General features: G+C 42.9%; 1 protein-coding gene across 1 annotated transcript in view; it reads right to left on the bottom strand.

The window, feature by feature from the left end:
• The window catches only part of VPS53 (VPS53 subunit of GARP complex), a 98,012-nt gene that overhangs the window by 12,096 nt on the left and 59,804 nt on the right, over positions 1–26,112 (bottom strand). The window contains exons 14-19 of the mRNA XM_084651037.1: positions 20,342–20,584; positions 18,479–18,626; positions 17,299–17,381; positions 13,078–13,156; positions 7,966–8,114; positions 1,911–1,980 (exon numbers count right to left, since the gene is read on the bottom strand). Coding sequence (XP_084507163.1) covers positions 1,911–1,980; positions 7,966–8,114; positions 13,078–13,156; positions 17,299–17,381; positions 18,479–18,626; positions 20,342–20,584 — 772 coding nt within the window. The remainder of the gene's footprint in view (positions 1–1,910; positions 1,981–7,965; positions 8,115–13,077; positions 13,157–17,298; positions 17,382–18,478; positions 18,627–20,341; positions 20,585–26,112) is intronic.

Here is a 26,112-nt window from a genome sequence, read left to right as displayed (position 1 = left end):
TGGGAAACAAACTAACAAAGCCAAGGAAAGACAGAAACTTCTTTCTCTCACACTTCCATTATTTTTCTTAATCTTACTATTATTACAGCACGTTCATCAGCAACTGATCTCAGCACCTTGGTAGAACAGGGTTCATTCTAGCTGTAACTCAGGAGTCCAAGGCTTCTGCTGGATTGGGTTACAACTTTTACATTATTTAAAAGCCACTTGGAGGGTGTTGGCTGGACGTTTCACTGTGAAACATTCCCCCATGCCTCAGCTCCCACTACTAAATACAGACACCTACACAGGTCAGGGGCTGTGCACCTGAGAAGCTTCAAAAGCCAGGGCGGCTACTATAAAAACGGCCTCCTTTTCCTTTAACATTAGCTAGTCTCTCAGGAACTGTTCTGAACACCATCAACACACCCCTCTCTCTCTAGTTAAGATTAAATGAAACTTCTTGTTCTCAAGAAATCAGGTTCTACCGACTAACTAAAATAACTTTACAAAGTCACACAATATTTTCCCTGTTATGAATCCAGCCATGTTATCATGATTCGATTTCTCTCTCAAAAGACGATGAACTTAAAAACCTGACAGACTCTGCATTTCGGTAATAAAAGAAACCAAGAGAGCCGCTCTCCAGAAGATGTTTGCATCATTACAAATCTTCTAGCACTTAGAAAAGCAACAACCAAATGAAAATCCAACATTCCTAACCAATCATCTTCATGGTTTGTTTGCCATGGCCATGTCTGGGGACCAGGAACAAAAACTAATACGAATGCTATGGATATACGACTGCTATGGATATTGACTGATTACTGAGCACTACGAGGCAAGGGCAATCATTCAGAACTGAGCTGCTGGCATTGAGTTGGAGGCAATGTCAGGACCTGCTCAGAATTCTCACCATCAAGGAGGCAATGTTTGCAGCTGAGCTTCCTTTTCCAGGTTGACAAACCAATGTGCATTGGCACCTCTCTAGACTATTTGCTATGCAAACAGCTTTGCCCTCCCACTGTGGCTGCTCTTACGCTGCTTTTCAGGCTTTAAATGACTGGATTTGGAAAAGCCACAGCAGCCAACTCATTTACAGTTGAACTGCCACCTGGCGCCTTCTGCATCAATTCCTTTTTCAAGATCAGACATTTATATGAATAATAGATGAAATTCACCATTGCACAGGGCCCTCTGCACCATTTAAGCACTGTGTTGGACCAAGTTTGGAGGCATGGGGGCACATCTGGTACAGCTATCCAGGGATGGCTCTGCACCAAGCCTTCTGATGATGTGGGCTAATCACAGAGCATCCTCTGGTTGTGTTCACAGGACTGCAGGTGGACAGCACAATATGTGGTTGTGGGAGGTTGGGTGGGTTACCCAGGGAGGATCCTAGACACACAAACTACCTTTATTTCCCATGAGGAGATCTGTACTGCCTACAGTACTTTAGCCATAAATAACATTTCACTCATCGCGCGTGCTTTTCACCAGGCTCTTTAGGAGCATTAAATCTCATTACAGCACCGTGAGGCAGGTACTGTAAGCTTCACTATCCTCATTTTATGCAAGGATAATCTTAGGTCCAGAGAAATGAAGGGACTTTGTCCCAAGTCATTCAATGAGGCAGCAGCAGAGTTGGAAACAAAATCCAGGAACCTGAACTCTTCCCTGATCTAACCCTAGACCACACTGCCTACCAGCGCATGGCAATCTTTCGTATCCCACTCCCCAAAATGTATCATGACATCACTGATCAGAAAGTCGTAAAATCACCATTGAACACTTACTTATATTGAAATTCAGACAATGCATCACCCGCAACACCCCACTTCTTTAGCAACAAATGCCCTAGTTTGGTGCAATTTGACACAGACACCAGGAAGCTGAGAGCTCTACAGCAGGATGTAATTAATTTTTCTCACCTGTTCTGCCCCCACCATGCTAATCGGTTTGCACTTGAACAGATGGTTGATGAACTTGGGAATGAAGGAGCTGCGGAGAAGAAGAGTACCAAAATTACATATTTGAATTTCAATATTCAGAGTCACATAAAATCTTAAGCGAACCCTGTGCAAAATAAATCAGGGTTTCCATTATGGTACTGCAAGTGCATACAGCTCTCAAATGGATTCTGAGCATACAGTATTTTTTTAAATATACAAATAGGTTAAGTAGAGTTCTTTTTCTTTAACCATGCTGATCTAAAAGTTAATCTGGAGGCCAAGTACATGTTATATGTAAGTATTTCTGTAAAAATGGAGCAATATATTATAGTGTCAGTTGAAGTATCAGTTAAGTAAGTTATCATACTACACAATAAACATCAAAACACCGGGACAATAACTGTTCATGGAGTGGAAACATCTTTATAACAAGAACCTATTCTGTACAGGATATAGAAATACTATTTACATAAAAATAAGTATTACAGAAGTACCGTGAGATTCCCACCAAGATCAGAGGTCCACTGTGTGAGGTGCTGTGTGTATATACATACACACACACACACACACACACACACACACACACACAGAGTAAGAGAAAATCCCTGTTCTAAAGACCTTACAGTCCACGCAGGTAAGACAAAAGGTGGGAAGAAAGGCAGCTTTACTATCACATTTTACAGCTAGGGAAAGGAAGCTGCCAGAGTTTGTGTCACATGGTCAGTCTTTAGCAGAGCTGGGAACTGAATCCAGATCTTCTGATTCTCAGTTCAGTGCTTAAACACAAGCCCACCCGGAACAATGGAACAATACATGATAGAACGTAGATTTTCTGGGTTAGGTTTCTGTTTTTTCTTGATTTTAAGTTTTTTTTTTGGGGGGGGGGTGATTTTTATAATGGAAAAAGAGCTTCTCTCCTCTCCCCTCCTTGAGAAGGGAAGTCTTATCAATGTTAAATGTGTTTTCCTTGTCAATCTGGCACCCTTTGAAGCCCCATGCTCCCAGGGATGGTCTCCCAGCAGGTGGATGGTTATTCTAGGGCCCCTCCCTACGCTGACAAAGGGCTACATCTGGGTATATGTTTCGCGGGTGAAAAAAGCTGTTCTCAAACGTTTGCTTAGGTGGGATCTCACTGGTTGACCCTTCAGTCCAAAAGACATGGTTAAGGTATTATAGTGTCTATGCCACAGTGTATCAAAAATAAAACACACACAAAAGACATATTATGTCTATATTTCAGTATTTTATGCATGTCTGAATTTTACACATGTTGACGATCAAAAAGGCCAAGCTACACAGGACACCACCCAGTTACACTACCCCGGCAGTAACACCCTCATTAAGGCCCCTTTACACTGCCAGAGTGATGTAAAGGGGCCTTAAAGCAAATCGGACTCAGGCCCACAATATTCACCAATAAAACCAAAGGGCCGCACTAGATGCATTCAGTAGCCAAACTCAAGGAGAGTGGCTAGCACAAGCAAAAGGAAGTTATCTAGACCCCGATGAGCAGCTTGGTAGGACCACATCATTAACGTCCCCTTTTCCTCTTATTCGCTCATTTGTAATTTACTTGGCTTCCTTCACCTGGCCTCCATTTGGCTGAACACTTGCATGTCTCATGTTTCCGGTCCCATGTCTGGGACCCAGCGACAGGTTTAGACTTTAATGGCTCAGTCCTGTATTTTGTTTGAGTTGGTCTGTTTTCTTTCCCCTTGCAGAAAGCTCCACTTACTGCAGTGACTGGAATTCAGTTTGGTTTTCCCTTTGCATCTGTCAAGCTATTTATTTCCATCCCGCGAAGGAAGCAGCCTGGTCAAGACCCTCTTTGTCCTGCCACCAGTTATTCTCACCAGGTAATTTCTTCTTGCCCTCACTCAGGTCAGAATGACACAAGGTACATGTCTGCAGCCCATGCAAAGCACTCATTAAATGAGCAAAAAAACTGAAGGCAAGAAGCTTTTTCAACCGAAGAATTTTCTCCTCTCTCTTTTCATGGCCGTGGCCTCTCACAATGAATAATCTTTGCCTGGATGGGAGGGGAGCCTCAATGGGGAACAATTTTAAAATCATTACTGAGAACAAGCTCCAGGGCTGCCCCCAAATGGCTTTCAGTCTGGCCACATGAGAAACTAGCCTTGGCAACACAGCATAAACAACAGTAGGAAAACAAACACGAGCTTCTACTGCAGGAAAGCATTAAGGCAAAGATGAAAGTTATCTGTCTCATAAGTCTATTTTTCAGGTGTATAAATAAATCCCAAAGGCCAATTAGAGAGAGCCAAGAACAGCTGGAGTTTATGTGAGCCTATAAAACGGACAATCAGTAGAAGTTCTGGCTGCAGCAGTTCACTGCAAATGGAGGAGCGTGCAAGATTGCGTGCATCTTTGATCTCACATGTAGGTCTAACCCAAGGGCAGGTCTGGTGCTAATACTTCCACATTGCATATGGGAGACAGTAACATTGCTTAATTCTGCAGCATTTCAGGTAGGGAATCCGCATTCACATGAGCCAAGGATTCCCCCTTTGAGTTGTCCAGCCAAAATCTTCAACAGGGGAAGCTTTGCTTAGTGTGAAAATTTCAAGGTGTCAGAGAACGGCCACCTGCTCTCCCCGCAACGAGCACAGAACGGAGGAGGGAGTGACCTTTCCATCCCGGATGCTGCCTGTTACGTTATATTATGCCCTGTCTAACTGGAATGTCCAGCAGGGTGGGCAAGATGAATGACACTACCCCTCTTCCATGTGTTGGCTGGCAGAGGCCATCAAGAGTGCTACAGCATGACTGAGAATCTCAGCTCATCTGAGCTTCTTGTCTCCGAAGACCTAGACAGCACAATTCCTAAAGTTAGCTCCAAAGCCCGACTCCCCCACAGCACGTGTAGGCAGTCCCGATAAGAGGAATATATATTTATTCTACTGTATATTCTCTCCTCATGGTTTAAGCACTTTGAAAAATGTGCTCCACTGTACTCAGAGATCTACATTTTAATGCCACAACTCATTTACAGTTTGAGCTGTAAAATCATATCCAAAACACTTTGTACAAGCAGACTAGTCCCCAAGGTAATAATAAAGCAGAGCAAGACAGATTAGGAGCCTGAAAACAGAAACCACAGCACTTGAAAGGCTCCCATCCAATAGGAGAAGCTTTGCCAAGCTTGTGCTTTCCTAATCCCTTGCACTGATAATGCATTAAACACAATACCTCACTAAGCAAGACAGACAGAGAGATGCAACCACAGTACATTTGTTTTAGAGATGACGACCTGCTACAGAATGTTGTTCAAAGCATCCAGCTGTTCTTGAGTCACTAGCAATAGAGAATCACTTAGGTTTAAATAACCTTCTGAAGTTCAGATCAGCCGCTCTCTCCGAATCAACAAGATTTACTCCAGGCTGCTTCAACACTAGCATATGCTGCCTGAATGTCACAATCTTCTTTCACATAATTCTGCTCACTGAATGCCTGATCAAAGTCCCTCCAAGTCATTAGTTAAATTTGCACTCTAATTATCCACAACATTCTACTGTACTTAGCTAACACAGAGCCAATCTGGGGCAGAGGAAAAGAGGATTACCTTTAAAAGCCTTACCACATGCCAGGGTTTCTATCCCCCCTGTTCCTCAGTTCCAATCTCCTTGCAACTTCCAAAGGTAGGTTGAGCAAATGTCCATACAGATGTGCTATATTTTTTATTTAATAGGGAAGTGAGTTAGGTACCATTAAGAATGTAAGAGAGGGGTTCATTTGTGTTGCTCTTAAATGTCATCTTGAATTTCTACTACACCAGTCTAGGGAGCGTGAGTGTCTTGGTCCAAAAGGGAAAAAATGGCATACACTGAAAGACACTTCAGGTCCCTGGTGAGGAATTTTCTTCCTCCAAATTTGGTTCAAATTTCTTCAGCTGGTTTTAAGTTTAACAGCTTTAGAAACTCTCTCTCCCTTGTGGTCCTGTAACTCAAAACCAGCCCTAGTGCAATACAATTAGATTTAAGAAGTTGCTGCCGGTGCAAAAAGATACAGATGTTCACACACAAAATGCAAACAGGATTTTCAGCATTGTGTAGCGCATAAAAAGGTACAATGTCTACTAGACAGACGAGCCTATAACATTAATACTCTATGGATTGAGAGTCTTAAAGACACCCAGATATGGGTAGGTATTAAAACGTCACATGGGTGCTGAGAAAGATCAAGGTATCATTAACTAGTGTACTGGTTCTGTTTAGAAGCAAGTCTTACAAAAGACTTCAAATGTAAATACTGGCAAAATCAACATCATCAGGAGTACGGAAGAAGCTGAATTCTCACATATAGGGCTTGATCCAGATCCCAGTGAAGACAACAGAACTTTCTCTCAACTTAAAGAGACATTGGAGCAGGTCCACAGTTGTATTCAGAGGTCTTTTGAGTGGTAGTTTTGCTGTTTTCTAAGGTCTACCAAGGAACAAACTTTGAACCACTCACTCATTCCAGCTTAGATTTGAACTCATCCCAGATGGGAGAGCTGGGTGCTTTATCCACAATTCACTTGGTATGTGCTTAGCAATAAAGTTTAAAGGGAGGCAACTAAGCCAAGGTATTAAGACTGTGCCGTGAACAGCTGAGTAAATGGATTTTTCATTTATCACCATGATAGCTATATAAAATTCAAGTGTAACCACATAGGAGGCTTATGCGCAATAAATTTTCAGAGACAGCGTGTCGAACAGTGATTATGGGCAGTGTCATAATATGATTTATCAGTAACTGCTCCTTAATGCAAACTACTGAGCACCCAGAGACAGAAAAGGGAGTGCAACTCTCAGGCCATCCGCCCTGCTACAGAAACTTATGGCTCTCAAGACATCCCACTACATCCTTTTCTGCTGAAGTAGAAACCGAAGCTCTGATTCTCACAGCCACACAGTAACTGCAAGTCTGTACAATTTACTTTGGAGAGATTAGCTTATTAGAACTGAATTAAATGTTTAGGTATTTTTAAGTATGAAATATGGCACGTGCAGTGTTCCCCGCTCACGCCTTCTGCTGGGCTGGCCATGCAGAACTCGACAGCCAGTAGCTGTAGCTACCACGGCCTTTAACAGCTTTTTCCTGGGTCATAGGCCTGCAGTGTTTGATTGGTCTCGTCGAAGAAAAGGGAGTTTAAAAGAAATTGCCCATAATCCCTTCAAAGGTAATTTGGCTCTAAGAAACAGGGCTCTAAAGACTCAGAAGCTAGGATTTTAAGGGGGGGGGGGGGGTCTAAGAGAGGTGGGCACTCAACTGCAATGAAAATCAGTGGGAGCTGGGCCCCTAACTCCAAAAAAGCCAGCCTTATTCTCTGCATCCCACAACCACTATTAACCTGTTTAACACTGACAGGCCAGGAAGCAGATCATCACAATGGCTCCACATACCTGGAGTACATTTCCAGTCCGTATTGATCACTGTCTTTACACAAATAAGCAGCTCTAGGAGGATTGTGCACTGTGTATTTACTTCTAGTTAAATGCAGCTTCACAGCCTGCTGATTGTTTAAAAAATGTGTTATTAGAAGGAGAAGAAGAATTGTCATGAGAGTTGGGAGCTGGTACAGGTTTATACCAAGGAAAAAAGAGATTCCCATAACGAAGCTGAAGTGTTCTTTTAAATATCCACCAAATGCTGATGGTCAACCTCTTCTGCACTGGGACTCCACATTCAGACACTCAGAACGGGTCTTTTGCAGAGGCCCACCCCAGAAACCTCTGCACTTAGAAAGCGGTTCTCCAACGATCATTAAAATAGTTTACGGGCTGGTCCGGGCATGTGCGAAGGAACCAGTGCAGACGACTGAGCAAATTTGCTTCAGCGGGACACTCAAGACAAGGAATGGAAGCACCTCACAATCTCACTGACAGCTGCAGGTGACCCCATTCCTCTAGACTTGGGAAGCTCTTGACCTATATGTCAAAAGTCACTGATATAATGTACTAAAACGCAGGTACATAACCAGACTAGCAACAAGCAGAATTACCAGAGAACCCTGGGACAGGCAGTGACTTACTTGGCAAATTTAATACAGAACTGAGTGAAGTATTTTCTCGTGGAGGCCAGATTGTCATGGATGATGGGAACATTCTGCTTAATATGAAGGATAACAGACGTGACATAAGGACTCTGGTCACCAACATGCTCCACATTCTGCCACTGCATCTGCAGGAGGGGGGGAAGAAAAAAAAAGACCTCTTACTTCATTAGGCTTTAGACAATGTAAAAATACACAGCAGTGTAGAGTACTGAAGTGAGCACTGGCTTTTTCCAATCCAGCCTTTACAAAGATCTGTAGAGAGTCTCCAGGAAAAAGTCATCATAATTCTTTAACCAGGCAGCCCTCTGTGTCAGCTGACTGATGACCAAATCCCTGGCAGAGAAACTGAGACCTGTTTTCTCATCAAATTACAGTTATTAGTGGTCTAAGAACCATGGAGCCCATTGAACAATAGAGAAGACGTGAAGAAAGAAGAGCTAGAATGGCCCTAATGTATCAAAATACAGAGTTGAGGTGGGAATATGTACCAATGCTTATGGGTGGTGGAAGGGTGTGCACATGTACATGGGTAGAGCACAGGGATAAACAGCTTTTGGTGTAAGTCAGGGGGACACTCCAGCCTGTTTGAAAGTTTCTTTTCAACAGCTCCCATAAATCCTGATTCTGGCCCTTTAAGAAATTGACTGCAAGATTGGAAAAAGGCTTGACATCTGTATCGAAACAGGAACATTAACACGGGTTAGGCTGAGGACAGCTAGATGGAAAAGAGATAAAAAAACCAGTGCAACTCAAACATTCCACATGAGCTCAGCTGACAGCAAACCTCATAATGTTACTGGTGTGGAAGGCTAGAATGCAAGACTCCAGCTCATCCGAAATGCACATATAAAACTATACACCAGCAAAAGAATAATGACTCCATCCCCCTTCTCATTTTCCTATACCTTCAGTAGAAGTACAACTGAATAGCTGCCTTTAGTAAGAAAGACGTGTGACTGCTTTGACAATGTTCAAAACATACAGCAGAAACCTTCTGAAACGAAGTGAACAGCTGAGGTCTTGAGGTCCCTGGAAAGACATCTTTGTTCACAGCAATTTCCCCTGCGGAGTAAGACCGTCCCGAGAGTGCCGCTTAGTGCTCTTACCGAACATGCACATTTAATGAGTAACAGTAAGCACTCATGATTCCATGTTGCATTATGGTTCCAGGTAACCAGTTAGCACTGCAGCCCTAACGTTCAAGGAAGCCATTAAGATGAATTATGAATGACCAGAACAACAGAAAATCAGGATGGAAAACTGCACGTAGTTTGGGGGGGGAAGAAAGATACAACTATTTTTGTTTCCTTTGAGGGATGCGTTTGCATAGGATCTACCTTCACACTTGCTTGCCTAAGCCCCAGATCTGTGTGTATGGCGTCCCTGCTATTTTTAATCTTATTACAGATGCTTTGTTCCATATGACTTTCCAGATTCAGCTCCATGCAAATGATGAGGGGCATAGGTGACTTAGTGGGTTAGAGCAGCCAAATCTCCAGTGTCTAGTGGAAGAGTCTATATACGTCCCATACAAAGCCTTTTTCGTTAACAAAACTGAAGAGAAACACACATGCACTCAGTCGGTAAGAGGGACATTTTTCTCACTGCCTGTTCAATAGTTTATAACTCTTACTCTGCCAACCTCCCATTGGAGGGATTGTTCAGACTAGTCCAGCTGCTCTTCAGCTGCTCACAGCAACCACCACATCTGAAGAAATACACCTCGTAACGGTTTCCTTGCCACACTTTCACACATTCCCAGCACCACAGCTTCCCCACCGATGGTAATTTAAAATGAACGCATGGTCAGGATATACAAAGCACATCTAGAAAAACCATCAGAGTATTGCTTACCGATAGTGCAACACTTTCCCCCCCTGCTGTAGACAATTTGTTTTGCTGGGTTTCATTCCTAAAGCAATTCTGATTACCAATCTTATAAAAATGTAAATTAAAAATTAGCTGGGTGCACGCAATTTTCAATAGGACAACAGTAGCTGTAACGAAAGGAATAGTGTGCACACATACTGAAAAGTCATCCAAAGAAATATGAACCCAATTTTTCTGGTAAAGGGTAACTTTTCTCCTGTCATTTTAAATTTACTCTTCAGGACTCAAGTGTTTTTTCCATTTGTGTTTGTCTTGGGATATCCCCAGATAGTTTTTGACTGGTATTGTACATAACCAACCAAAAATATAAGGTCTCACCTCATATGTGTGAGAGAGAGGAAATGTGACAATGTGAGAATAAGGAAAGAGCAACTGAGAATTGCACGGATAAAAACGTACTGTGCTGAGGGGTTCTGAAAGGATCCTTAAAAAAAATCCCACTAGCAAAACTCGGGTGGTTTTCTATGTAACTAGAGCTGCAGAAGTCCTTGCTTTTTATTATATAAATTTGTAACAAATGTTCCAATGAAGGCAGTTCATGTTACAGCCACGTGGTCACTTCATTGCAACAGTGTTTATTTTGCAAGTTTTGTTCCTTTTACTGAGAAACGTTCAGCTTTGTGAATTATGTCAGCACTACAAATCACACCTTTTCCGCTGTATGCAACTTTTCCGCTGGCAGATGTGTATTAGGAGTCTTAGTTCAGTGTATATTCGATGCAGACACATGCACATACCCTTGGGCAAAGGGTCTCTCCAACTCCTCACACAGGTCACTCCCTATTTGAAGTCTTTCACTGAGTCTCTTCTCATTTTCTGCATCCAAGTCAAGTTTCTTATCCTCACTTTCAAGACTGTTTCCCATCTACTTTTCAGCTTTCACAATGAGGCCATCAGCCATTGGAGCAGAGACACCTTGTCTAACTGATCTAAGGTACCTACCATCACATTGTTTCTGGTTGATACAATAAATCTCTCCATACCACCCAGCCCCATATGTTCCTTATACTCCTAAGCCTGTCCCCAAACTACTTTTATCTCTTTCTCACTCTCTTTACATCTTTTCATGCTACTTCTGCACCTAAAGAGCCTTCCAAATCCAACTGCAGCCAACAACTTCCCTCTCCTCCTTCAAACCCACTTCTGGCCTGAACTCTCCCAAAGGACTGCCTTCCATTGGTGTGTCTACACATTCTTGCTATTTAACTGTTAGTCCAGTGTATCTTTTTTATCCAAGGCAGATTAAGCTCTTGGAAAGTGCTGTCTTTATGCCTTTCTGCAGCACCACATACACTTGGAGCATTCCACTTATAAATACCACCTCTAAAACTGAAGGGCCAGGAGAAATCATCATAAAACGCAAGTGGTGTCCCACAATAGCTATGGAAGCAGTTATTAAAAGTAACTAACTACCTACTTAGATGCAAAGATGATACATATTTTGGAAGGTGGAGTCCTATCTTCACTTAAGATTTGCCCAAAATACTTAAGATAAAAGAAAAACCAGGACCACTTTTGTCTGACATGGATATTCACATTATTTATTTTCCGTGTGAAATCTCTCTACGAATAATGAAGCCAAGATATGCTTCAATGCTTGGGTATTTCATAATTCACTTCTATTTCTAACAAATTCTTTCCCAAGAAAACAGCCATTTTTCAGAATTAAAAAGAACCCAGAATAGTCCGCCTCACAGATTTCGGAGGGTTTATCTACAGTAAAAGATCTGAACGAAGGAAGAGCAATGGCTCTGGAACAGACATGTATTCATATTATAGGAAAATAAGAGTGGATTCATAGGCACATCCTTCATCCCTCCGAAACAGAATGAAATTTTACTCTTCCAAATGTTAACATCTTTGTTATTCAGCTGGAAAGGTAATAAATAGGTCTTGAGAAAGTAAAAAAAACAAAAACAAACAAATCGTACATCAAATCCAGCTCTTTCAAAATTCCAGTGAAACTCGCATACAAGCAACTGCCTGCCTGCTGCAAATGGAGGAATGGGTGTGCAAACGACAAGTATTTACTTAGCAAGTTTTGCAGCGCTTAGCTTGTTTATATCCAATCATTCCCATCACATGGATTTCATTTTGCTGGTGTTCCAAAGACAAAAATAAATGGCCGACCAGCTGCTGCTTTCCCAGTCCTGTGGTTTTGCTATGGTATAAACAACCCAAGCTCAGGGATTCGGACGAACTGTCATAGTGGGGGTAGGAGCACCTATGGGTCTGACAGGGCACATAAGCAACACCTGAAGTGCTAATCCCCTCCCCCACATAGTGCTGTTTTCCTGGAAAAATTCTCTTTCCACTTGGGACATGTACAAATTCTGTTAGCAGCTGCATTCCAACTCACACTCTAACATGGGGGTGGAGGGTAGTTGCAGCTGGAATACATCACGAACCAGAGTGCTATTAAAACTTATGGCAGTTGGGAAGTAAGTCGATGCTACAAAATGGAGACCTATGCTTAATATTTCTAACTGAGAGAAAACCCAACCCATAGTTCAATCTACTTTCATCGTCCTCACCTCTGCCTAAAGCAACCTGGGCTTTTCACAACACCGTAGCAAGACAAACAGCTCTACGTTTCAGCTGATGAGCAAAGGAGAACAATGCAACTGCCACATAACCCAAAAGAGCTGGTGACTCAGAAAGAAAGGTCGGGCTTCTGGCCTCTCTATTCACAGTGCCACATGCCACTGGGAGCATCAGAGAAGTGACAAGGCACAACCCAGCCCTATACTGCCCTTTGGGTACCTCCAGACAGACAATTCACAGGCCAGCATTAGAAAAGGCTTGGTAAAGCTCCTAGACAGAGGGTGTGGAGAGGAAAGTGACACACAGTGCAAATGGCATTTAGAGCTAATCAGATTTCTGCCAATCTCAAAGATTACCACAAGCATTGAGAGCTAAAAGGAAGGACAGGGATGAATATTCACTGACAGCGTTCTATTGCTCATGTGGCTTGCTTAGCTGTGAGCAAACGGAAGCTCTTACTGGAGTCACACAAAAGTTAGTCTGGAAATGAAGCACAACTTGAGCTAAAAAGCGGTGGCAGCTTTAAAAAACCAAGCCGGCACCACAAAGTTACTCTCCGAATGGGGCAAAGGAAACATCCAGAGTGAAATTGAACAGTGTCACTGAGCAACAGCTCCAAAGCATGACTTAAGGCTACCTCTTTTAAAAACCTACCTTGCTCATAGCAGTAAGGGCCGGGTCACAGGCTGCATCCAAGTCCTGCACTAACAGCTGTATGCTGTTTGAGATCACACTGCAAAAATCAAGTACAGGCATTATGATAGTACTCAGCAACCCAGTGCCAAAACTGACTTCTCTGAATGTTAAAAGGAGAAAAAACATAGGTGACATTTGTACTGAATTGTGAAGAGATACACAGTTAGAATTTTTATTTCTCAGAACCCAGGAAATATTGCATGCCATTTACAAGGGAGCTAGCAGATGTGATATAATCTAGACAGAGACCGCCTTTCACCATGCCCTGACATACAGAGGGGGAATAAGATCCCAGTAATGTGTCAAATCACTTACATGGGCAGCGTTGCTGGAACAATTTGTATAGTGGGGGTGCTGAGAGTGATTAAAAATGAAAACCCTATACATGATGGAAACCACTTCAAGCCAGGGGGTGCGTGAGAAACCCCAGCACTCCTAGTTCCAGCACCTATGTACATGGACCACACCCAATGACCAAACCGTCCGGCACTGGGGGCAGAGCTCACCCCTGAAGCCTGTTTGTGATTCTGTTTCCAAACTTCATCTGGTCTTTTTAAAATTTCATTTCCAATACGCAGTTCTACACCATGCACTGGGATGGCTTCCACTTGATATTTTGTTGTTCACATATTAACCAAAGAACCTTACAATAAGGCTTTTAAATAGTGCAGCTAAGACTGTGCATCTGGATGAGTTCTGAATGTCTGTCTTCCTTTTGCCGGGGCGACAGTAGATGGGCCATTTATAGCATGTCTAGCACCAGTCCATTGTTCTCGTTTCTCCAGAATGATAGGACATGCTAAACCATGGTCTTTAAAAAAAAAATTACTAATATTTCTTAAGAGCCATTTTTGATCCCATTACACTAAAGTTTGGACTTAAAAATCATGGGCCTGTAGGGCTTAACCTAAAACAACAGTGAAAGAATAATGTATGTTCATCTTCTGTATCTTGGATCATCCCCATGGACGTGTGACCCAGCAGTGCCTTTACTGCAGGCTTTTGCTAGGAGGTATACAAGACAAATCACCTTCCCACTAAATAAACAGATTTTAACCTCAGTACAAGCCTCAAGCCTTTCATGAATGACCTCTTAATTTTCCATGATCATGTTTTGCTATTTGCCTTGCAAATGATGCTGGCCTAGTCAGAACTTGCTGAGTGTGTAACAAACCCTGATTTCTACTTTCTTTCCCACCCTCACCATAAGTAAAATTCTGTAGATGCTGCTCTGCACCTTACCAGCTCAAGGGTTGGAATTTTCTTTTAGACATTTAAATGCAGTTATTGACATAGATGGACACCATCAACCAGCTACCAATTCACTCTGCATTGTTCCCCCTTACACACACAAACGCACATGCAAGCTGTCAAATCTCTCCAGTAGAGCTCAAAGCACATGAAGACAGGAGCAGTGCCCTAAATAGAAAGAGTGCTCCTGTCCAATACAGGATTTGTTTCTAAAAAGTGACCTTGACAGGCAAGCCTGTCAAAAACAAGCCTGAAAAATATTAGAGATGAAGCGCCTGTTGTCTTTAAAATAAATGATGTGGCATTTGCACTAAAACGAAAACACTTGTGCCCATGACTACTTGGCCGCTGTGCCTCTCTGCCATCTGGTTGGTGCCACATGATTTGCTCCCTAAGGAAACTACCCAAGCTCAAGCAATACCAAGATAGCTGGGATGGAGAGAACTGGGCTGCTTGGGTATGTCTGAGTTCTACAGGACGTCTGCTGTCAGCGAGATGTAGGGAAATAGTTGTGGTTTAGCACCAAAATGGAACATGACCATTCCGACAGAAGGCAAGCAGCTCGCGACTGGCTTCCATATGTTCGTAGTCTACCTAGGGCTTCGTCACCAGCCACGGAGTCTGCTGTAAGGAGCGGCAGACAGTAAGTTGGGGGGAAAAAAATCGAGTTTTAAAGATCAGCCTGAGTGGTTTACAGGACAACGGGATTGCAGCAGTGCCTGACTTACGGCACCGCGCGCACCGAGCAGCACCAAACGCAGAGTGCTGCATGACAGCCGTGCTCAGAATCCCTGATCGGAACTGGGGCCTTGCGGAACTCGGGGCCGTACAAACAATCCATAGACGCAGATGGGCTGTCCCCTGAGGAGCTTACAGCCCTTTACAAACTAACCAATTCATCCACAGCACCCCTGTGAGAAAGGCATCTATACTCCCTGTTTTACAGATGGCAAAACCGAGGGATGGGGACACCAAGGCCGGCCTTTTCCAAGGAGGCAAGGAAGTTCAAACTAGATACCCTCTCACTAGGATCAGGACAAACCCTTTAGAAATCCATCCTGAAGTGACTTGCCCAGAATCACACAGCAAAGGAGCGGCAGAGCTGGGGTGAGAACCTAAGAGTTTCTTGGTTCCATGTTCAGACCACAATTCAATTTAGCCTCCAAGTTTGCCTCAAGAAGACTGTTCGCTATGCTCCTGTCATTTCCTAAACGACCTGCACAGCCAAACACTTCCCCAGCTAATTGCTAATACAAATTCTTTACATGCATTCCAGTGATTTTTGCCTTCTCTTGTGCAATTACAAAGAGAAGGGAAAAAAAACAGCTGCTGGGCCTAATGACTTGTTCAGTAAAACAGTGGGCGGGGTGTGTTATCAGCAACATTTTATGGCTTTATTTACTCCTGGGTACAACTAAGCACCAGATCCCAGTAGAACGGACTTGTTTATTGTTTAAAGAAAAATGTCTATATCAAAATGAGGTTCAGAGGCATGTCCTCCACCGACAGGACACTGGCCAAAGTGCTACTCTGATTTAAAGGTCTTTAAAAGCCTCTGCTATGAGACACATCAGCCCTGAAGGTCTAACTTTAAAGCATGTAAAATGGCAGATGTGTGAACAGTATGTCAAAACAACTTCCAAAACCTCATCTCATTAGCCACTAAGTGAGACAACCACAACTGAAAGGCGACACAAAATAGCTGGCTCATAAGAGCAGGTCATGGCAGAATGCAGCACGCACTGTCCCATTGCCCTTATTGGAAGAATTGTACCACACAGCAGAATGGCAAATTACATTCCCACTTCCAGGCTAATTTGCTTTGGTGTTTCAGCTGTAGGCGAGGGATTCGCTCTTCTTAGTTAGGATTTGAGAGATAACACAGAGAAAGGGAATTTGATTAGGTCAGAAGGAAACCAGGCTGGAGAAGCAAGAGGAGCCCTAGAGTGTGAAAATCCTGCGTGGGCATTTTGTTTGTCATCCTGCCCATTACAGCAAGAGAGGAGGAATAGTCTTAGCTGGAGCCAGACAGGAAAAAGCTTTTAAAACAGCCTTGCTGGTAGCAGCAGATCAACATGGGCTTGTTATCTTTACTAAATCTTAGCTCCAGGACTGGCAAGAAGCACCAGTAAGAGTGTACAATTTGATTAAACACTTGTTCAATTAGGATTTCAAGGAACAGTGGTTCTGTGACAGATCAGAGAGTCAGGATAACTGGGTTCTGTTCCTAGCTTTGCCAAGGACTGTGTGCGTGACCCTGGGCAAGCCAATTAATCACTCTGTGTCTCGGGTTCCTCACCTGAAAGATAAGATGGGGATAGCCCTCATAGGCTAGATGGTTGGAGAGAACTTTGAGGTCCTCTGATGGAAGGTGCCAGCAATGGTCTTCTTATTAACATGGGATAAAAATCATTTTAATGTATGATCACAATTTCCCCCTCAATTACATTTTTTAAATGCAAGGATCTTGCATCTTGGACCGATCATTTTATGCCACATGAAATGGTGTTTGATAATAATGAAAATACTGCTGATTTACACTGGGAAATTACTGTAGGAAGAAGGTATCAGGATGGCTTCCTTCTTGAAATGTAACAGGAATCTCAGACAGCTACCAAAATGCAAATGTTATTCCAGATGGGAACTCACTATTTCCTTTCCTTTCTCAGTCTTTTTGTTCCTTTGGCCATAATGATGGGGAACAACTACATCGATGGTCAATACCACTCGTGTTCTTGGGCTGTCCAGGAGAGAGACTGTTTTTTCACCTGTGAAAAGAAGCCTACTTCTAGACTTAAGCATCATGGCATTACCAGTTTATATCCTACATCTACCAGCCGTTCTGCTAGTACTGGCCTGGCCTACATCACTGAACAGATCAGCTATGACATTTGCCAGCATTATGGAAAGATGCCCTGCTGGACATACATGCTGAATGTATCCATCTCTCCTGTCAGGTTGATTCGTTCCATGAGACTTGCATCCACTTTTTCTTTGAGCTTTTCTTCAAGCTGTCAGGGGACAAAATGAGTAACAGACAGACATCAGATTTCTACCTAAATTGATAACTTAGCTGCCTAAACTCCTGGAAAAGCCAGCTTGTTAAATCAGGAAATGGTCCTAGACTATTGCAACCTGTCTGAGATTTCCTTAGTGGGTAATAGTATCCAGAATAGAAATTTCCTGTCTGTCAGAACCTCTAGACACAATGGTGGTGTGTCCTTGAAGCAATTGACTTTCAAGGCTGTAAAAGCAGAGTTTCTGGCCCAGTAATGCACACAAATCTAACATGACAATGTACTAGGGTACTAACTCACCTAAACCAGGTGTGTAACCCACTGATGAATATGCGTTACAGGTCCCCATTTGTGCCAGATGTGCAGAGGCTATGAGTCTACAGCTCCAGCTAGAGCAGCTTGGTTCTTTAGCTAAAGCAGTAGCAACTCATGGTTTTTGGTGTGAAGGTCCCCGGTTGAACCCGCACTGGATTGGCCAAGATGGAGGCTAACACAGGGCATCCACTAAGCTAAGACATTCTGAGAGCATGTTAAATGTCGAGTTAACCACAATGATGGAGGCGCCTGAGGGAAACATTGTGTGTCCCCTCTTTTCACTGTGCCCTGGCACTCGGTGAGATGATTAACCACATTCCTGGTCCTACATTAAGTTAAGACTTGAAGGATAATGGAAGAAAGGATTTTGATGATTCACCCTCTCTTGGATTAAAGCAGTTGATGTATCAAGCATGAAAGAACACTACCCAAAAGTGAGATACCAGTTAGAGTTTAAGACACAAAACTGTTCTGATAGAGCGAGGGCAGCAAAATCAACGCTCTCTTGTCTTTGAAATATGGTTTTAATTAACGTTCTAGTTTCCATACTTAACCCAGCATTATGCACAGCAGAAATTACTACGCCAATTTCAGCACAGAACCTGTCTGACTTTAATTAGATGAGTAGCAACCTTTAATTTTAAAATTAAATATTACAAGCTATTACTTAGTGCAGCTGAGGACCAAGGTGCAGTACTTCATTGTCTGATTTGCCATGGCATAATCGTGTGGTGGACGGGATACAATATCACAGGTTATTGCAGAGGGAAGTTCACCTGCTGGGTTGTTGCCAAGCAGTACTCTGCTGTGCTCAGGATGCTACAGATGAGACAGAGTTCTTCTACAGTAAACTTAGCCACTTCTGAGCCCTCCTTTTCTTTCAGCAGGCTGGTGATGGTCAGTCCACCACTGCTGCTTGTTGTTCTGGGGGAAGACAAAAATTGTGAGGCTCAACCATCAACTGTGCTTTCTGGTACACGTACACACACCACCATATGCACTATTTATAGATTTTAAGGCCAGGAGAAACAAGTCTGACCTCCTGCATAAAACAGGCCAAAGAATCTCACCCAATAATATCGACACCAAGCCCATCCCTTCTGTTTCAGCAAAAGGGAATCTTATAGAAAGAGATCAGTTTTTATTTCATGACTTCTGGTGATGGAAAATCCAGCCCATTCCAGTGTATTAGACCTTAACCAAAATTTAATACACATTTCATGGCTAACCCTGTCTTGGTTGTCAACTGCTCCAATACTCTGCTTAATGGCTATAGGAAGATCTCAGTAGCTATAATGCAACATGGTAATAAGCTATTTATTATCTGATCACTAAATACATTTCAACATATATCTCAGAGTTTAGCAGTCCTTTCAAATACTGTGGTAACTAAAAGGACAGTAAATAGCATACGGAGATTATCTCCTGTATTTTCTACTGATTTGTTGATACACAGCAGTTAATCAAAGGATCAGAACAGTTGGGAGTCAGGAAATTCCCTGCCTATTTCAACTCTATAATCCAAATCCTTTTTAAAAAAAAAAGGATAGGACAGTGATATTTATCTTGGACAGCAGAAATAGAGCACAAAAAGTCATATGTTCAAAGAATGCAACTGAGGTCTGCTGGAGAACACACGTTAAATTCATCTCTCCATTTTTTTAAATGTAACCCCACTACCATATGTAAAACATTTTAGCTGGTTTCAGAAATTCACTTTGCAGCTCACAGATTTAGAAAGGGTGACAGCCTGGATATACCAAATAGCTGTATGCATACATTATCTGTAACTAGCATTGACGATTTCCCAGTGAATTCACTTGGACAATTCTCACTCTTATTTACTCTAGTGTAAATCCATGACTTCAATGACTTCACTGGATTGACATATGTTTAACAGAGCTTAGTTCAATTAATTATGTCTGTGTGTACACACACATACACCCCCCCTACCTAAAATATTTCCAATCAAGACACTTCAGAACCCTATAACGAAATTACGTTTATTACTCGTTATTATATGAATCACATCAGTATCAACTTGATTGCCCTGATTTTCAAAACTGTGCTTGCACAACTTTGCTTCTAATTTGCATGTGTAATTAGCACAGATGTGTATGTCAGGGCTTTTGCGTATACAACCACCCAACGTGAAGGGGCCTGACTCTTCACTACCTTACATCTTGGCCTCTTGGTGTTAAATGCTTCTCTTCCTATCTGGTAGTTTCACACTCACTTTGCATGTGACACAAGGTGTAGGGCAGTGGAAAATTGGGGCCTGAATCGGCCATTGGGGTAGCTGTGCACAAGCAGTTCTGAAAGTCAAATCTCAAGTGTTTATTGTTCTTGGCACGGTATCCGACTCCCACTGAATTACAATGGGAGAGGGTCCTAACTCCCAGAGACTCTCCTGAAAATCCCAGTGCTAGCTCTTCTGTTTGCCCTCCTGCTGTCTCTCAATTCAATATAACAGTACTTTGTATTTACGTATGGGAGTCATATCACAGCTACGCGCTTCCTTTGAAAGTGCAATGCTGGTATTCACAAGTGTTGATTTATTAACCAGTTATCATCACAACACATCTCTTCCCACACGGTATCCCCAGACTGTGGCCTAGCATTTGGGAAACTAAACTTACTTGGGCAGGTTTCCAGAGAGAATTTTCCAGGCATATTCCCGGAGGTACTTCTGAAATATGGTGGTCAATGCTATCATGGGTTCACCAGTGCTGAGCTGCGAACACTGCACCATGCACTTCTTGTAATAGACAAAGAGGTCAGCACAGCTGGGCAGGACAGCTCCCCCTTCATCCACATTTGGCTTGGGAGGCCCTTGAGCTTTGAAATCAGCAACAAATCTGTCAATCAGCTCGCCAAGATTTCTAATGCAAGGAAAATAAAGAGAGATTTTAATATGGTGGTAAAAAAATAAAAAGATATGCTTAAAACCAGATGTCTTGTCGTATGATACCAATCAAGTGAATTCAAATCTTAGCAGACAGATGCTTTAGACCTCTCCTATCCCCACCCATTCAGCACAAAGCTTGTTCAACAACAAAGAATAGGGCAGAAGAATAATGACCTTGTGTACTCAGAATTTTAATGGCAGCTTCAATTGGTTCTCCAGACATATAAAATATTACAAACCCTGCCAGGACCAGGTTCAGCATATTAAATGCAAGTGCATAAAGACTATGCTCAAGTTTCATTCCTGGCACCAGTTGAAGTAACAGTTGTATTGCACAGCTCAGCCTCCTCCAAATCAGGGCATGGAGAACATGCTGGTTTAAAGGGACGAGCTCAGAATGGTACAGCATTGGTGCCATTTGTTGTTTCATGGTTTCCGTTGGTTGTGCAGAAAACACAAATCCTTTAAAGAAGCTTTATTAATAGACAACAATTATTAACACCACATGAAAGTGTGTTTTTTATTCAAGCTCTTTTTAATCACTGACTACTTATTGTATGCAAGCATGGCACTTTTTGCTGCCCCCGTTGAGCTGCGGAGCACCAGAGTTAATCCGCTCTTCGCTAACTGTAATTGCTACAGGGGATAGGATGTAAATGCCCCAACGAAGTTCACTCATTACCTAGCCCACCATGGAGAAAAGGCTTTTCAGCTTGGCAGATGGCTGATACAAGCACTACAGAATCAACACAAGTCTTCTGATCAAATGGGGTTCCTTTGGTCCCACTTCTCCAGGACCAGCACCTCCGTGTTAGCATACCAGGTTCCATTCTTAGAGTACGGATGGGTTTGCTGGTCTGTGCGTGATAGGTTTCATTAGAGCTGGTTGAAAAATAGCGCCCTCCCCCTCCCCAAACAGAAAATATTGGGTTTTCAGCAAAATATCAAAAATCAAAATATTTCTGCTGAAAACTGAAATTTCCATTCAAAATGGCACCATGGTGCTTCATGGGAGTTGTGGTTTGGATCCTTACTCTCCCATTCTTCTTTATGGTCGAGGCTCCCTGGCCAGACTACGTCTCCCATGATGCACTCCTCTGGTGAAGAAGAGGGGGATACATCATAAAAGTGCCTGGCTGTGGTGCATCATGGTAGAAGTTGTACAGCCAGAAAGCCCAGCCCAACTCATAGGGGAAAATGGTACCATAAAGCAACTCAACTACAATGAGACACAGCAGCGCCATTTTGAACTGAAATGTTTCAGTTTTCAAACAAAATATTTGGGCTTTCAGGTGTTCATTTTTTTCAACAAAATATCAAAATTTTCCACAAAAAGTAGACACTTTCTGCAAAAAATGTTGTTTACTCAAAACAATTTTTCGTTAAAAAACCAACCCCCTGCCTAATTTCAACTGAAATTTTCAACCAGCTCTACATTCAATGCCTGAGACCTGGCAAATCAGATAACTAACTGGGCTGGAAGTATCACGTGCACTGGGATCCCCTGAAAAGGGCACAATAACCCTTCTGCCATTATGCTTCTGATGCTGGGCTTCAGGAATAGTCCTGTAACACCTTTCCAAACATAATTTCTGGACAGTCTCAGGACAAAAATACACTTATTTTCTCTTGCAGATGAAGACTGGACCGTCAGCATCAGGGTTCAACTGCCTTTGCCACGCCCAGGTTTGCAATCAAGGATTGACGAGCCTGATACCTGACACTTCCAATTTGATGCTGCAGAAGTTGAAGAACTGCATGGATTTGCGCAGTCAGAGCAACCGAAAGTAACCAAGCAATATGCCTGCCATGGAGACATGGAAGGAATGACTGCTTGGCCTTGATTCTATGGCTTATGATCCTATTCTGTGTTGTGGAGCCCCTTTAGCAATTAAATACCTTATGGAGAGCCAACTACCAATTTTGCAACGAGGTGTCTGTAGAATGGGTAGGCCTAGCAAAGTGCCAGAGACAGAAGCTCAACTACGTCGGAGCAGTGATCTGTGAGCTCTGCGGGGCAGGCATTGTACCTGCCTCTCTGTTTATGTGACACCTAGAGCATTATGCAAACCTGTGACGATGACGACCATTTTCTTCCTTCAGGAGACGTGACTGGGAACAGAGGGGAGAAATAGATACAGAATCAGGGAGGTTCCTGCCATGGCTGCAGCATCAGCTGAGCCGATGCCTACTAAAGATGGCTCACATATGGTAGCCTGCAGCATTTCTTCAGTGTCCCAAAGGATAACTGACATGGCCTGTTCCTAGTAAACGTCCTACTAAAAATTCAACAGCTGCTTTTCTATCCCAGCAACTGTGCTTTGCGCCGTGTGTGCACACAAATCTGACTCTTTGAGTAGGCAGCAGCCATACTGTTCTGATTTCTACTATCCCAAGACACGGTGAGCAATGGCAGTGGCTTTTGTTTCTTTACACCTCTTATGCTTGATCTCCACAACAGAGTCTCCTTTGCTATGCAAAGCAAGTTAGATGTATTCTCTGGCTCCCCCAAAGCCTTCTCAATACAAGCACATGTAGCTGCAACAACAGCTGTCTGAAATGGCTGGGAAAGCAATGCTATTGTACCATGCCTAGTCTAAGGCTAAGCTGTGCAGGCAAATGTCGGGATCCTGGGGTAGCCAAATACCATGGATCACCACTTCAGCAAATGATCCTCAACTCTGGAATTCACTTCCCCTCCCTTCATACATCAGAGACTGGCTGAATGAGCTGGCCTTCTGGTCAGATTGCAAAGCCCTTCAGGCTTTTCCCGGTGAGCAAGCTGGAGAGGATAGATGGATTGGGGTGGAGAGGAGAGTCCTGTGCTGAAGGAACTTTAATTGTGGACATTGGTCCAATTTGCATTTGGAAGTTATTGTAAACAAGCAGCTCAATTTTGCTTCTATTGATGTCAATGAAGTTTTCCCATTGATTTCAGTAGCTGCAGGCCCAAATGCTGTACAAGTGCCTAAAGCATTTAAGTTAGTCCAAATAACTGTTTTGTCACTTTTCTGATGGACTGCATGACCTTCGCTGTGAGCCGGCGGGGTCAGCAGAGCACCCTCACTCATCCTCAGGCCACTCTGGAGTTCTTGTCCAGATTGATGTGGGACTGATGTGCTTTTGGGCCTTGATGAGCCTGGAGATGGTGACAATTCTTTGCAGGAGCTGTTGCTTGGGAGTTGGCAAACTCATGGCAGCTGGACTGTGAACAAATACGCACATTTCTGCCAATGCACCACAGGAACAACATATTGGCCTCAGAGCAGTGTGAAGCACCAGATAGGGAAAAGTTGTTCCCTACCATTAGGAGCTGAAGTGTGAAGAAGGTAAGAGAGAAACAGAAAAGGACTCTCTCCTATCCAGGTTTTGGAAATGAGACCGCTGCAGACAGGACATTTTTTTTTCCATATGCAAACGGGAAGCTTCTCCAAACAATGGCATACTAGCTGGGAGCAGATTTTCCAAAACGAGGTAAGAGAGAGAAACTGCAATGAAATCACTCGACTGCAGAATTTTACTCTGTTTCTAATGGACTCAAATCCTTCTATTTGCATGCTCACCCTTTCTTGATTCTCTCTCTCTCTCTCTCCTGGTCTCCAGAATGTCAGTACTTTTTTCTAGATCTACGACAGTATGCAATTAATACAAGTTCCTAGTTAGTGCTATCACGACACAGCTGTCAGCTGAGCAATGACAGAATTAATAGCTAGTGCTTCGTTCTTCATTAGATGAATGGGAGGATGCACAATCTTCATGAAGAAGAGCTGGATATCAAGCCATGAAGCAACATGAATAAAGAATGCACGGCGTTTAACAAGCCAGTTTGTTCAATCTAGATAACATGCATCATCTCAGTAGTAGGAGCAAATAACGTGAAGTAGTCCAGGTCAATTGTAGGGTATAACACACTATTGGATACCTCTGGAACTCCTTGCTCAAGTGACCCCAGATTCAGACCACTAACCCTATGCTGGACTACAATAAGGCACAGCGATTTTCAAGACAGTTTGAGTATGTGGGGATTTTAGAGGACTTAGAAATATTGGCTGATAACAGTTAGCAAGTCTCAACTTTAACAGAGCTACTGCTCTGCTATAATATAGATTTGTTTATTTCCAACATTAGATTTCCTTCCAACATTATATTTATTCATGTTGCTCACATAAATTGTGCGTCAGAGTCAGACGCTTATATCCCAGAGAGACTGAAGTGCAATCCGATGCCTGATATTTGAATTGTAACCAAGCCTGAAAAAATCCCACAAATCTTTAAAGGCTTTCTTCCAGGTATCTCCTGCGAAACTGCTACAGATTTTGGCACCATGTTTCTTCATACTGGTATGGAAACAATTTTCCAGCAGAAAAAAGGAACCAGCTGCTTTCTGCCACGAACTAAGAGACACTAAACAAAACTTCTGTCCCACCATCCTTTCTATTTGCTGCCCAAATACCCAATTAATTATCTGAGCAACATCCCCTATGCAGATATCAATCAAACAGATCCCTCAAAGGTTCAATCCCAGTAGAAAAGATTGTACAGAAAAACAAACTTGGGGGGGGGTCACTAATGTGGCAGTTTTTCTTTGAACTCCCTGCTATAAAGCTAATGTAAAACATCTTGGGGACTGCGGAAGAAAACAGGAGGAAAAAAACGTTGAGAGCAGGAGCAGGGTGGGGTAGGATTACTGAAAACAGGGACTGAATTGGCCAAAGGGGGCGGAGGGGGGTGGAATGTTCAGACACTTTGGTGTTTAGCTTGTGGAGAGAGAGGGAAAAAAAGACATTTCCCTTTGTTCTGCAGTGAGAATGAAATCTAGCCCCAAAAGGACAGACTATTGCACATATTTTTTAAAGCATAAAAGGTTTATGGGACATGGAAAAACTGACCCAGGATTTGCAAAGAGAAAAGGAGTACTTGTGGCACCTTAGAGACTAGCCAATTTATTTGAGCATAAGCTTTCGTGAGCTACAGCTCACTTAGAGACTAACCAATTTATTTGAGCATAAGCTTTCGTGAGCTACAGCTCACTTCACAAGTACTCCTTTTCTCTTTGCAAATACAGACTAACACGGCTGTTACTCTGTGACCCAGGATTGCTACCTGGCATTTCAATGCAACTGGGACACAGTGGGGCTCTGATCCATGACTGGGGCTCCTGGGGGTACAATAATATGAATAAATAATAATTATATCACCATCATAAGCCTCTATCCAATTTAAGCCCATTCATTTCTCTCCCCTCTGGAGCCCTCAGGGAGCTGGCTGGTCACATGATGGTGACTCCTCCTCCGCTCCCCCAACCCTTAAGTTATATTAAAAGAAGCTAAACTATTTTAAATACTTTCCCATTATCACTTTTCCCTGTAATCAGTCACTGCAGTTGTCATGGGGGCATTATTTGATCACGAATGGGAGGGAAGGTGCCCAGGAAACAGTCTATGAAGATGTGGTCAAGCCTATAGAAAAGTTTGAGAGCCCTAGGCTAGAACATCTTCCATT

The sequence above is a fragment of the Lepidochelys olivacea genome, assembly GCF_965140295.1.
Source record: "Lepidochelys olivacea isolate rLepOli2 genome assembly, chromosome: 17".
Taxonomy (NCBI): Eukaryota; Metazoa; Chordata; order Testudines; family Cheloniidae; genus Lepidochelys; species Lepidochelys olivacea.
This window is presented reverse-complemented; position numbering and strand designations above follow the sequence as displayed.